Source organism: Megascapheus bottae, chromosome 1 (assembly GCF_031878675.1).
Source record: "Megascapheus bottae isolate mThoBot1 chromosome 1, mThoBot2.hap1, whole genome shotgun sequence".
NCBI classification, from domain to species: domain Eukaryota; kingdom Metazoa; phylum Chordata; class Mammalia; order Rodentia; family Geomyidae; genus Megascapheus; species Megascapheus bottae.
The window spans coordinates 55,433,004-55,445,907 of NC_143509.1; the positions used below are offsets into that span (position 1 = coordinate 55,433,004).

General features: G+C 44.5%; 1 protein-coding gene across 1 annotated transcript in view; it reads left to right on the forward strand.

The window, feature by feature from the left end:
- Itgb5 (integrin subunit beta 5) overlaps positions 1 to 12,904 on the forward strand; it is a 109,098-nt gene that overhangs the window by 25,313 nt on the left and 70,881 nt on the right. The window contains exons 4-5 of the mRNA XM_090344962.1: positions 6,306 to 6,555; positions 12,718 to 12,886. Of these exons, the coding sequence (XP_090201088.1) occupies positions 6,306 to 6,555; positions 12,718 to 12,886 (419 nt within the window). The remainder of the gene's footprint in view (positions 1 to 6,305; positions 6,556 to 12,717; positions 12,887 to 12,904) is intronic.

A 12,904-nucleotide genomic window follows, 5' to 3' on the forward strand; every position in this document is an offset into this window, starting at 1 on the left:
GTTTTATTGTTATTATAGAGATGATGTACAGAAGAGGGGATATAGTTACATAAGTCAGATAAAGAGCACATTTCTTTTTAGACAGTGGAATTTTTTGTTGTTGTTGTTTAGGTCTCCGCGACCCCCCAAGTTGTAGGGCTTGAATTCAGGACCTGGGTGCTGTCCCTGAGCCTCTTTGTGCTCAAGGCTAGCATTCTACCACTTGGAGATCAGAGGCCTTCTCTGCCCTGTTGGCTTCAAACTTCATTCTCAGATCTCAGCCTCCTGAGTAAGCTAGGTAATTACATCAGTGAGCCACTGGCGTCCAGTTTATGAATATGTTTTAAAATATAGAAATACTCAAAACTGGAAGTGGCTCTGTGGCACAGTGACAGAGCATTAACCTTGAGCTGAATCGCTCAGGGACAGGACCCAAGCCCAGAGAGTTCAAGCCCCATGACCAACAACAACAACAAAAAGAAAGTAAATATGGCCCAGGAGTTTTGCCTATTGGTAGAGTGCATGCCTAGAATGCATAAAGACCCAGGTCTGATTGCTCAGTACCGCATGCATAGAAAAAGCCAGAAGTGGTGCTGTGGTTCAAGTGTTAGTGCTCTATCCTTGAGAAGCCCAAGGACAGTGCTCAGGCCCTGAGTTCAAGCCCCAGGAATGGCAAAAAAAAAAAAAAAAGAAAAAAAGAGAGAAACCAAAATAATAAAAAATTAAAAAAAAGAAGTACTCAAAAGCAATAGTGTTTCTTCAAATTGAAAAAAAAATAATTTTAGTAGTTACAAGTTGGAGTGCAGGTACATGTTTGTTAGTAGAGAAAGGCTGAGGTGAAGGGGAAAGTGGTATGTTGCAGTTAGCAAGAATTTCAGTTTACCAACTGTGAGCCTTTACCTCAGGGAAATTCCCCGATTCTGGGGAGCGGTGTGAAGGAATTGCTTTTCTCATAATAGACTTTGAGAAATGCTTTTATGTCCTCTCCCCTGCCCCTCCCCCCATGCTTCATAATTGGTGTTTGTGGAGTGAAATAGAGCACTTGCCAGCCTTACACAAGCCTAATCAGGGACAAGCCTCAGCAGAACATGAGAGATGCATCCAGAAGGCTAAATTTCCATCCCAGGATAAGTCTGAAATATGAAAGGAGAGAACAGGGAAGGAGGGAGGAAAGGATGGAAGAGAGAGGGACGGGCAGGGAAAGACAAAAGGAGGGAAAAGGCAGTCCTTTTTTTAATTATAGAATTTATTAACATTGATTTTTACATCATATTTCAAATGTCGTGTTCAAGAAGGGAATCTATATACAATCACTGGCACTTAGATTTTAGAACATAATTAAAATTAGGCTGAGGGTTTGTATTTCATATATACATATTAATCTATGTATTAAAACATTATTTTTATAGAGTCATAAGTTTTTATGTCTATGTAGTTGTGTTTATATTTCCAATACCATGTCCATAGCATTGGGCATGCAAATATTGAATCCTCGCTCTTGTACTGTTTGGATCTAATAGCCACATACTAAGGATACCATGCGCCTTCTTTCTTTCCTTTTGTTTTTTGAGAGAGAGAGAGAGAGAGAGAGAGAGAGAGAGAGAGAGAGAGAGAGAGAGAGAGAGAGTGTGTGTGTGTGTGTGTGTGTGTCTGTGTTTTGGGACTTGAACACTGGGCCTTGCATTCTCTTGATTATTTTGCTCAAGGCTGGCACTCTACCACTTGAGCCACAGTTCTACTTCTAGCTTTTTGCTGGTTACTTGGAGATAAGAGCCTCACAGTTTTGTCTTCTCCAGCCGGCTTTGCACCTTAATCCTCGTATCTCAGCCTCCTGTGTAGCTAGAATCACAGGTGTGAGCCATAAGGATCTAGCTCCTTCCCTGTCCTCCCCGTCCTTCCGATCCTTCTAGTCCTCCTCCCCAGTCAGCCGCTGGCAACCATAGCTCCACTCTCTATTTATGATTTTGCCTCTGCTAAACATTTTCTGCGGGTCATATAACGTGACGATTTTTTCATTGATGTAGAATGTACTTCGTCTCATTTTTATGGCCATATAATATTCCATTGTATGTAGGTAGGTAGTTAGGACATGTTTTAGTTTGAAGGACTGTTTCTACTCTTGGGCAGTTAGGAGTACTTTTGTATAAGTTTTTTTAATTTTTACTGTACATTAATTATATAAGATAATGGATTTTGTTATGTCATTTTCATAAACATACAAGTTTTTATGGGGACATATGTTTTCAATAATCTTGGGTATATAGCTAGGAGTAGAATTGCTTGGTCCTATGGTAATTCTATGTTTAACTTTTTGAAGAACTGCCAAACTTTAAGCAGGCTTTTGTGTAAACATAGGATCATGTTTTTCATTTTATTCAGGATAAGAATTAAAAAAAAAAAAACTAAGAAAAGTCATAAGATCCTTAAGAAAGGACATAAACTTCAAAGCAAACCTTTTGGAGATAGTCCAAAACTAGAGATGGCTTTAAAACACTGGGTTAATTAGGAAGATTTTTTTCAAGTTATTATCGGCTTCAGTCCCTGAACTTTAAAAAAATTAAAAAAAAAAAAAAGATCTGTTAGCTGCTTCTTTTTGTGCTGGGGGCCCTTGAACTTGGGGACTGGCTCTGTTCTTTAGCCTCTTTCTCTGTATGCTCAAGGCTAGTGCTCTACCACTTTGAGCCACAGCACCACTTCCAGTTTTATGGTGGTTTATTGGAGATAAGAGTCTCACTGACTTTACTCAGTTCTCAACCCCTGAATGGTACAGGCTTGAGCAATTGATGCCCAGCCACTTTTTGTTGTTGTTGTTGTTGTTGTTGTTTGGTGGGTCATGGGGCTTGATCTTGGCCTGGGCACGCTGTCCCTGAGCTCTTCAGCTCAAGGCTACTGCTCCACCCTTGAACCAAGCCCCAGTTCCCATTTTCTAGAGGTTAATTGGACATAAGTCTGGGGTCCTTTTGTGCCTGGGCTGGCTGTTTGAACCTTCATCCTCAGATTTCATCCTCCTGCGTAGCTAGGATTCCAGGTATGAGCCACCTAGCCCTGCTGAGATACTCTTTATCTCCAATAAACCAGCAAAATATAGAGGTGTGGCTCAAGTTAGAGAGTATCAAAGCCTTGAGCTTATGGGGATGGGGGAGCTAAGGCAAAATGGGAGGTTCTGAGGTCAAACTGTGTATATGCACACTTCAGGCAATCTTGAAAGTTCTCCTGGGAGTTCTCAGCCCACTCTCTAGCAATGCTTGTCTTTTGACACTGGTCCCTAAGGGAAGGTTCTCTCTGCTCTGGATTGCTAGTTGCTACTGGTGGGTAGCAGGAGAACCAGAGCTTTGGAATCAGGAAGGGCCAGGGGTTCTCTGTGGAGAAGCTTGTCTGTGAAGTTTGTTTTATTCCGCTCCTGGATCCTGAGCTGATGTGTGGATTCTGAGGACCAGCTGTGGAGAGAAGAACTATGTAAACCCGCTGGGACGTGTGCAGAAGGAGGTGGCTGTGGACAGATCTGGGCATGTAGGATAGTGTCACCTGTGCACGACAGGCACTGACCAGCCATATGTGGGGATGGTGAGAAGGCCTTTGTACCCTACTGGGTATGTGGCAGGGCACCAGGTGAAAGTCTCAAGTGTGTGAGACTTTGCAGATGCCACAGACACTTTGGAGAGTGCCGTGTGGCTATGGAGGAGGAGGAAGGGAGGAGTGTGTCCAGACAAAGCGCACCACAGGTGGGAAGTGTGCCCAGACCTTGACCTGGCAGGGCGAGCTCCACACCTGAGCTGGGCTGCCTCGCTGGGGGGCAGATTTGCCGCTGCCCAGGGTCCACAATGGGAAATGGGGAGGAAAGTCCGGCTGACCTGTCCTGTTAGTGCCAGAGCCGAGCTAGGAGTTTGTGGAATTTCAAATCAAACATGTCACTAACTGTGATAATAAAGCCTCATTCCAAGCATGAATATTATCGACTTTCTTAGACTTTTTCTTTCTGGAAAACTTGGAGCCTTCCGGTGGTAAGGGGTGTGTGTGTGTGTGTGTGTGTGTGTGTGTGTGTGTGTGTGTGTGTATCAGTTTCTCTTAGAATTTAATGTCAAGAGATTCCTTATACTGGACATTGGTGTCTCATGCCTGTAACCCTAGCTACTCAGGAGGCTGAGATCTGAGGATGTGGTTCAAAGCCAGCCTGGGCTCTTATCTCCATCAAACTACCAAAAAGCCAAAAGTGGAACTGTGGCACAAGTGGTAGAGTGCTAGCCTTGAGCTCAAAGCTCAGGGACAGCCCAGGCACTGAGTTCAAGCCCCAAGAGCAGCAGCGAAAGAAACCCTGCAAAGAAGCTATGGAATTGAACAGAGAGCCAGTCTGTCTATGGAGAGACCAAGGGGGTTCTCCTCCAGTCAACTCCCCTCCCCCCTGCTGCAGACATCCAAGAAACAGGCTCTGTGGAGGGACCTGCCCCGTCTGTCTGACAGGAGCCAGAGACTCTGCAGCAGTCCAGAAACTTATTCTGAAAGAAATCTTGAACATTCTTTGTCTGAGTCAGACTCAGATGGTTTTTTTAAAAATAGACTCATACCAACAAGGAACTCAAAGGGCATCAGTCTTGAGAGGTCCCTAGAATGGTACAGGCTAAAGCAAATCAGAGGAAGCAGGCTTCCTCTGGCTGTTCATAGTAATTACCATAATCCTGTGTCATCTGCATCTGGAAACCGAGGCACAGGTTGTACACCTAGTTAAGGGAGAAAGCTGGAACTTCATCGTTGGGCTCCTCTTGGTCTGGTTCATGAAACAGCCCTTGCTTTTAGGGGAAAGGGATGGGGTGGAGGGTAGAGCTGGAGCTCAGGAGAATGACTCCTGTGTCCTACAGGCACAGCCAGCTGTAGTGTTTGGGATCCCAAGCAAAGTGTAAGATTGGCTGCTCTCATTGTCCATGGCTTCTGGACATTTGAACACACAGGATCTACCTTGATTTCAATGTGTATGGACAGTTCTGGGATAAGTAGGATATTTTCTCATATACCCAGTAAGCCCAAGGCAGATTCAGTTATCTGGTATTAATGGAAACTAAGCAATTTGTCTTTAGAAATTCTGAAAGGATTGAGGGAGCATTATCTTGGCTTGTATTCCCCAAGTTATTGCCTTTGATTTGGCCTTCTTTGCAAGTCTTGGAGGCGAGGTAGCAGAGGCCACACAGCTAGGTCCTGATTTCTTTCCTTGCTTCATTTCTCTGAATCGATCCTCCTTCATCTTTTGGCTGTCTAGAGCCAAAAACTATTTTCCTTGCAGCTGATAGACAGATATAGCAGTGTTTGACTTTTCTCTTTCAACTTTTTCCCCTCCCATTTTTCTTTTCATTTCTTTTATTGACAGTACTGGGGTTTGAACTCAAGGACACATGCTTACTAAGCAGAAGCTTTCCAGATACTTTTTGTACTGTTTTTTCCAGGCCTGTGTCTGAATCATGATTTTCCTATTTTAGGTTTTCCATTGTCGCTAACATGATTATTCCATTATAAGAGTCCTACCAGGCCAGTGGCTCACACCTGTAATCCTAGCTACTCAGTAGGCTGAGATCTGAGGACTGTGGTACAAAGCCAGCCTGGCACTAAAGTCTGTGAGACTCTTACCTCCAATTAACCAGAAAATTGGAAGTGGTGCTGTGGCTCAAGTGTAGGGTAGTAGCCTTGAGCTGAAAAACTCAGGGACAGCACCCAGGCCCTGAGTTCAAGTCCCACAACCCCCCCCTCCCAAAAAAAAGATCTTACCATTTCAAACTGGCCTCAAACAAAAGTCCTTCTGATCTCAGCTTCCTAAACAGCCAGGTTTATAAGCATAAGCTACTGAGGCTCAGCTATGACGTTAAAAAAAATGAAGCTGAAATTTGAAACTTAGTTTTATACCCGTAGTTTCTGATGATGAGTTGTGTCTGGGTTGTCCCCAGATATATTTAAGAACAGAGTAGTAAATCAAATGGTTAGGGAAAGAAATAGAGACTGTCCTTTGGGATGTTTTAAGTGACTGTCTTCGTCACTTGCCTCCCTTGTCATGTTCATCTCCCCGCTCTCAATTCGGCTCTTAACTTTTGCTCATAGCTTCTTTATTAATTCTGTCCCTGCTTTTTTCTGTTTCTTTCCATCTGGGGCTAGAGAAGCTAGGGCTTCAGCCTCAGTGCCATATTCCCTTCTGGCACTCTCTAAGAAAGTAGTTTCTTCTTGAAGGCACACCATCACTAAAACAAAGAGGTGGGTAGATCCGTTTTGAAAGGGTAGAAATGCACCCTTCCTGCCCCCCCCCCCCCCGCAAGCCCTGTGACATGCCTGGCATTCTGTTGTTGGCACAGGTGACCAGACCACCATCCATCTCCAAGTGCGCCAGGTGGAGGACTACCCCGTGGACCTGTACTACCTGATGGACCTCTCCCTCTCCATGAAGGATGACTTGGACAGCATCCGTAACCTGGGCACCAAGCTCGCCGACGAGATGAGGAAGCTCACTAGCAACTTCCGGTTGGGTTTTGGGTCCTTCGTTGACAAGGACATCTCTCCTTTCTCCTACACAGCACCGAGGTACCAGACTAATCCATGCATTGGGTAAGTGGTCCGCTGTCTTTCTGTTTGGTATTTCAGGGTGTTGAAATGGAGCAGGAGGAAAACTTAGTCTCAAGAGTAAGGGAGCTGTTTGAGGCCTGTGAGCCCGCCTCTCCCCACCGCTCGTCTTTGGCAGCCTTAGTAGCTCTTAGCTCCCCTTTGGACTGCATGGGGCTGGGTGATCAGCAAAGTGGAAGTGTTTTGGTGGCCTGTGTTCTTCAGAATTCTTCCTGGACTGTTGTCTACTCTCCTAGGTCTTGGCCAGGGGTGGGAAACCAACGTAGTGATGGAATCATAGTAAGATAGGGAAAGGTTTTAAATACAAATGGCCTGTCTCTAAGAGGAGCTAGGTGTCACTATTTACTATGGAGTGTGGCTTCTTCCTGCCCACAGGTCTCATTGACATTCTTATCACTTGATCCTGTCTCCATGGCCTTACCAGTGGAGTCAGCCAAGTCCAGGCCAGATGTCGACTTTTTTTTTTTTTTTTGACGGGGCCAAAGATTGGACTCAAGACTTTGCCACTTGCTGAGCAGACACTGTACTATTGGAGCCACACGCCACATTCCCATCCTCTAGTTGGACTCTTATTACTTATCAAGAACTTTGGCCTCCTAACCAAAACATTTATCATTTGGTCTGTGCTAGACTGTATTTCTTCCTTGCTCTTCAGTTTATTTGGCTGTATCTCCGGACAGATGGGGTGTGTCTCCACTAGCTGAGATGCTGGTTGGAAGCTGGCAGAGGATCAAGGACTGGCTGTAGGCACTGCCCAGCGTGTGAATACCCGAGGCCATTCAGAGCTTATTCAGAGCTGGCTCTCTAAGCTCTCCAAGGCAGAGCCAGTTGCAGACAGTGAGATTCTTGACAGTGAATACGAGGCATCCTGAAAAGCTGCTTGTAGCACAGGAAATCGAGTGAAGAATAGGAGTTTTGAAGGAAGCATCAGGTCTAAGTTATGTAAATTTCTCTAAGCTGAGAAGACACAAAGGGAGTCACTGTGTAGCTCTGTGAGCAGGCCGAGATTTCTTTGCCCTCGCAGGCTGGGTGTCCAGGCCATGTGGTATCCTGTGTTTTCTGAGAGTCCCCACTGCTTTCTTGGGGAAAACAGTATCTGTAGTATACAGATAAGCAGCAAGACCACCACTCATGGAGACGGAAAAGAAAAAGTTAATTTCTTCCACATAGGGGGCTGAGTCTTAAGATCTAGACTGTAGCCTCTGACTGCGTCTCTGTGGCTCAGGGTTTTTAAGCACAAAAGCCACACATACCATATGCATGTGATGAAGCAAGTTAAAAACAAGTTAAATCATTTACAGAAGTGGAATTCAGCAGTTAGATTAACAGAATATTGGCTCATTTTTTACATTGTCACCATGTGTCCTAGGGCACCATAATTACACGTCAGAATCTTTGCAATTTTCCTTGATCATAAGGCCATTACACCGGAGCTGATATCTCCCTATTTAAGCAAGCATGTAGTCACAGAAGCAGACCTAGCAGTTAGTAAGTAGAAGGAGCACATATCACCTGTATAACTGTTCTCTTAGCTGTCTGACTGTCCCTTTCTTCCAACTGATGTGGAGGAATAAATGAGAGCCCTTCCCAAGCTCTAGGCGCTCTTGAGTTAGGTGTTTCTCTCCCAGGATTGTGGGAGCAGCAGTGGCAGCCATCAGGGTATATGGGGGCTGGGAAGCCAGGGAAAGTGATATCACCACCACAGGACATCTTAGAGGAAAGCGATGCACTGGGACTTTCTTTAGACCTGTCCCTCCTTTCTCTGCTCCAGATGTTTCTGCATGGATGGAAATGGTGGGTTTGTAATATCCTATTGTAGATTGTACCAGAAGTGCCAAGTCTGAAGTACAATGGCTGCCATGGAAATTGGAATAGAGGAAAACTTGCTATAATCCTAGCTACTAAAGGAAGCTGAGATCTGAGGATTCTGTTTTTCAGCTTTGCCAGGAAAGTTTGTGAGAATCTCATTTTTTAAATTAACCACCAAAAGGCCTAGAGTTCAAGCCCCAGTATACCCCCCCCCCCCACACACAAAGAAGACATAGATTAACTTCAGTATTAGATTAAGGAATTGTTTAGGTGAGAGGGTGATTCTTTTGTCTCTGGCTTCTTTGTGGCTGATATAAAGTCAGCTGTTGCTGGGTTAGAACCTAGCTTGGGTAGACAAATCCTAGAGACTTACTCTAACCAGCAAAAAGTCAGAAGGTGGCTTAAGTGGTAGACTGCCAGCCAAGTAAAAGTGTGAGGTCCTGAGTTCAAGCCCTGGTACTGGCACAAAAACTAATAAAATCTGTCTCTTTGTCTAACTGTTGTGCTTCTCTCTAGAGGCTTTTGACCTATTCTGTAATATGTACTCCCTTATGTCTACGCTGATTTACTATCAATTATATTGTTCAGAACTTTTAAGAATATATCTTTAATCTTGAAAATTCTGAGTTTCTCTTGTTATTTTCTTCTGTTCTTTCCATTTTCATCTGTTTCCATTGCATCTGTTAGGTGTCTATGGAAGCTTCTCATTTAAATGTCATATGTTAAAGTTTTTATCCTGTAGTTTTTACTTCTCTGTCTTTTCATCTATCTTTTCGTAGTAGGAAATGTCTTCCAGTTTGCCATTTCATTCTACAGTTTTAGTGTAACTCATATGCAAAAATTGTATTTCTAAACTTCAGCGACCATATTTTTTGTTTTTCTAATTTGCATTTAGTTTGTTTTTAGACTCTTCCTCCTCCTCCTTCTCCTCTTTTCTCTTTTTCCTTTTTAATTCTAGACTTTTGTTTTGGTTTCCATTTTGTTTGCTTTATTTTTCTAACATTCTGTCTGGCCTTTGGCTTCTGTTTCTTCTAGATGTTTTAAATACCCTTGTAAGCATTTTAGATCATTCCGTTCTGTTTCCTTCAGGGTGTTGGGTTTGCTGACATTCTTGCATGGTGGTTTGTTTCTCCTGGGGTTTATGATGTTTTTATTAGCTCATCTTCGTCAGAGGCTGTTTCCCATCTGAAGCTCAAGTACCCTGGTGTTCTGGCTTCCTGCGGAACAACTGTACAGTTTTCTACTGCTGGGAACTTTACGTGCTCACTATGGGACTCCTTTTTTTTAATTTCACAGTTGGGGATTCCTTCACCATTAAAAGTTGTGAATTCTGATTGCCCAGCCCGGGAGTACGTGTGGTTCTTACTGCTCTAGCCTGGAGTGGTGCTAAGCTTTGTTGGCTCTTTCCCAGGCCGTGCTGGAGAATTTCTGCTTCTGGTTTTGTGAGTGCAGGTCTTTGAGCTCAACTGTATACAGAGAGTCCTGTTCTAGCTCCGGGCCTTCTTTGGGTTGGGGGTTATCGTCTGCTTCTGGTAGATCCCTGCTGTACATGGTGTGGCCCCACGTACTGTGGACACTTACCTGAGCTGATCTGGAACTTTACTCTTCCTCATCTCAGCCTCCCGCATAGCTTGGGGTGACAGATGCCTGCCAGTGCTGTGGGTTGAGAGGAGTTTTGTGAACTTTTCTCTGCAGGGTGCCCTTCCAGCCTCAGCCTCCTAAGTAGTGAATACACTATAGAGATTCTGATCACATAACAGCCCCTCTCCACAGTGAAAACCTGCCCATATTGCTCTTCTGGGAGTGAAAGAGAAGATGGGGGAAAGACTGAGCTGTAGCCACATTTCTTGCAGCCTCCCTGGTTTTCTTATTTAACTGGTTTCTTTCTCCACTCCCTTTCCATAACCAATCTGACCAGCTGTGACAAACACACATGAAGTTCTAAATCATAGTGCCTAGGAGGGTGTGGGAGTTTGGTGGAAGATAGGCCAGGTGTACGTGTGTGTTTACAAATGTGGGTGTGTTTACTTGTCTCTGGACCTGTCCTTAGGTCAGCTGGGAGCCTTGGTTCTTTCAGCGGGAATGTGATTTCTACCACTGTGACTGATCCACTGAGGAGGTCATGAAATGCCAGAGTGGCCTGAGTTGCCAATTCAGAAAGAATCCGATGGGTCTGAGAATAGGATATTTGTGAGTGTGTGGAGAAGGGAGACAGAGGAGAGGCAGGCAGGTAAGGTGTAGCTTCTGTTGCTTGTCTGCAGAGAACTATGGCTGTCATGGGAAGAGGTAGTGAAGGTTCTGGTGTGGTATTGTAACTGTAGTGGGTGCTGGGATTGGCAAAGATTGGCCTTTCCCAGAGGAAGGGAGCCTGTCCAAACCTGCCCTGGCTGGGCTAGTTGGGGCAGCAGTGAAAGCGGGCTCGCTAGCAGTTGCTAAGCCTGTTGCTTTTCCCAGGCACAGGCAGATTTTGAAGGCTTTCCTTCCCTGAGGCTTTTCTGATGGTTGTTATTTCTAATCGCATCCTTTTCAGGGCTGAAGATGCTGCCTGCCTGGGCCAAGCTACTGCCCTACTCCCTTTTGCCTGTCCACCCTTGCCCTCTGCCTGCAGACCCACCGGCCTGCATAGTCTCCTGCCACAGGCTCTCATGTGCTGTTCTTCTCTGGCTGCCATACTCTTCTTTCCTTTTCTGTCCCTTCTGCACCCATCTATAAATAAGTGAGGAAAAATAGAAAAACAATAGAGATCATCAATGAAACTAAATGTTGACTCTTTGAAAAGCTAGACAAAAACAATAAGCCTCTAACAGAGTGGGGGTAAAACCCCAGAAAGCCTTTCTTCCTATTTTATAGCTATTTAGCCAGCGCAAGCTTCTAGAACTATTGCTAGGAACTAACTTCCTCCAGAAACAGAGCCTCCTGGAGTATCTGCAGAAGACTGAAAAGAGGAACTTGCTCAATATTTTAGGGGAAAAGATCAGAAAGTAATCTACTATTGAATGTAGTAGTTCCTTCTTTCCAAATTTCAGATACCATTTCCTATTCACTAATGTTTAGTTACTAAATGATAGCTATGGCATTTAAAAGAATGCACATGTAGTTTCACTGGCTTCTGGTGGCTCAATCTCAGTAAGCTGAGATCTAAGGATAATACTTCAGAGTCAACCCAGGCAGGTAAGTCTGTGAGATTTTTTTATTTTCAGTTAACAGGTAAAGCTGGAAGCGGGCGGTACTCAAGTGGTAGAGTACCAGCCTTGAGCAAAATGTCCAATGGACAGCACTCAGACCCTGAGTTCAGACCCCAGTACCAGCCGTGTATGCATTAAAAACGACAGTTACTAGGTATAAACTAGTGAAGCAGAATGAATATTTTCATTCTGGTTTCTGTGCTGTCACGTCTTGTTGGTCACTGAGTAGATCAGGTTGTGGGATCACTTGTCTCATGCGGTAGTACAGATAGAGGCTCAGTTCCTAGAGCAAGTCTGCTCACATTTGCAAGCTCTAGACATGGCCAGCCTTCTCAGACCGTTGTCCTCACTTAATGTTTGTTTGTTTGTTTGTTTGTTTATTTATTTTTGACAGTCCCAGGCTTGAACTCATGGCTTGCGCACTGTCCTTGGGCTTTCTCGAGGCTAAAACTCCACCACTTGAGCTACAACATCACTTCCAGCTTTTTCTGTATATGTGGTACTGAGGAATTGAAGCCAGGTCTTCATGCATGCTAGCCTTGCACTCTATCAAACTCCTGGTCCCTCACTTAACCTTTTGAGGCTGTCTCCAGGTCTTCCTCTATTTATAGGAGTCTGTTTCATACCCATGACCACACCATGCATTTCTATGATATGTGAAATAGACTCACTGTTAGGACTGGAGGGAAGTGATTGGGTTGTTTATGTCCTTCGCTGTATCTGTCTAGGGCAGGTGGTACATACTGGGTAAATTCTGGTGCCTCCCACGATACTCATTAAATGCACAAAACACTTGCCTAAGGCTATAGAGACAAGCTGGGCATCAGTGGCTCATGCCTGGAATCCTAGTTATTCAGGAGGCTGAGATCTAAGGATTGTGGTTCAAAACCAGCCCACGCAGGAAAAATCCATGAGATTCTTATCTCTGGTTAGCCACCAACAAGCCAGAAGTGGAGCTGTAACTCAAGTGGTAGAATGCTAGCCTTAAGAAAGAAAAAAAAACACAGAAAAACAATTTACAAAAATTTTCCAACAACAACAATAAAGCACCTTAGTGCCTAGGTCCCAGTTCAGCCCCAGGACTAGCAAAAAAAATAAATAAAGGATGTAGAGACAATATTGGAAAAATGACTCTTCTCTTCTTTCTTGATAGTTACAAGTTGTTTCCAAACTGCGTCCCATCCTTTGGGTTCCGCCATCTGCTACCTCTCACAGACAGAGTGGACAGCTTCAATGAGGAAGTTCGGAAACAGCGAGTGTCCAGGAACCGAGATGCCCCGGAGGGGGGCTTTGATGCAGTCCTCCAGGCTGCTGTCTGCAAGGTAACTTTTCTTTCTGGA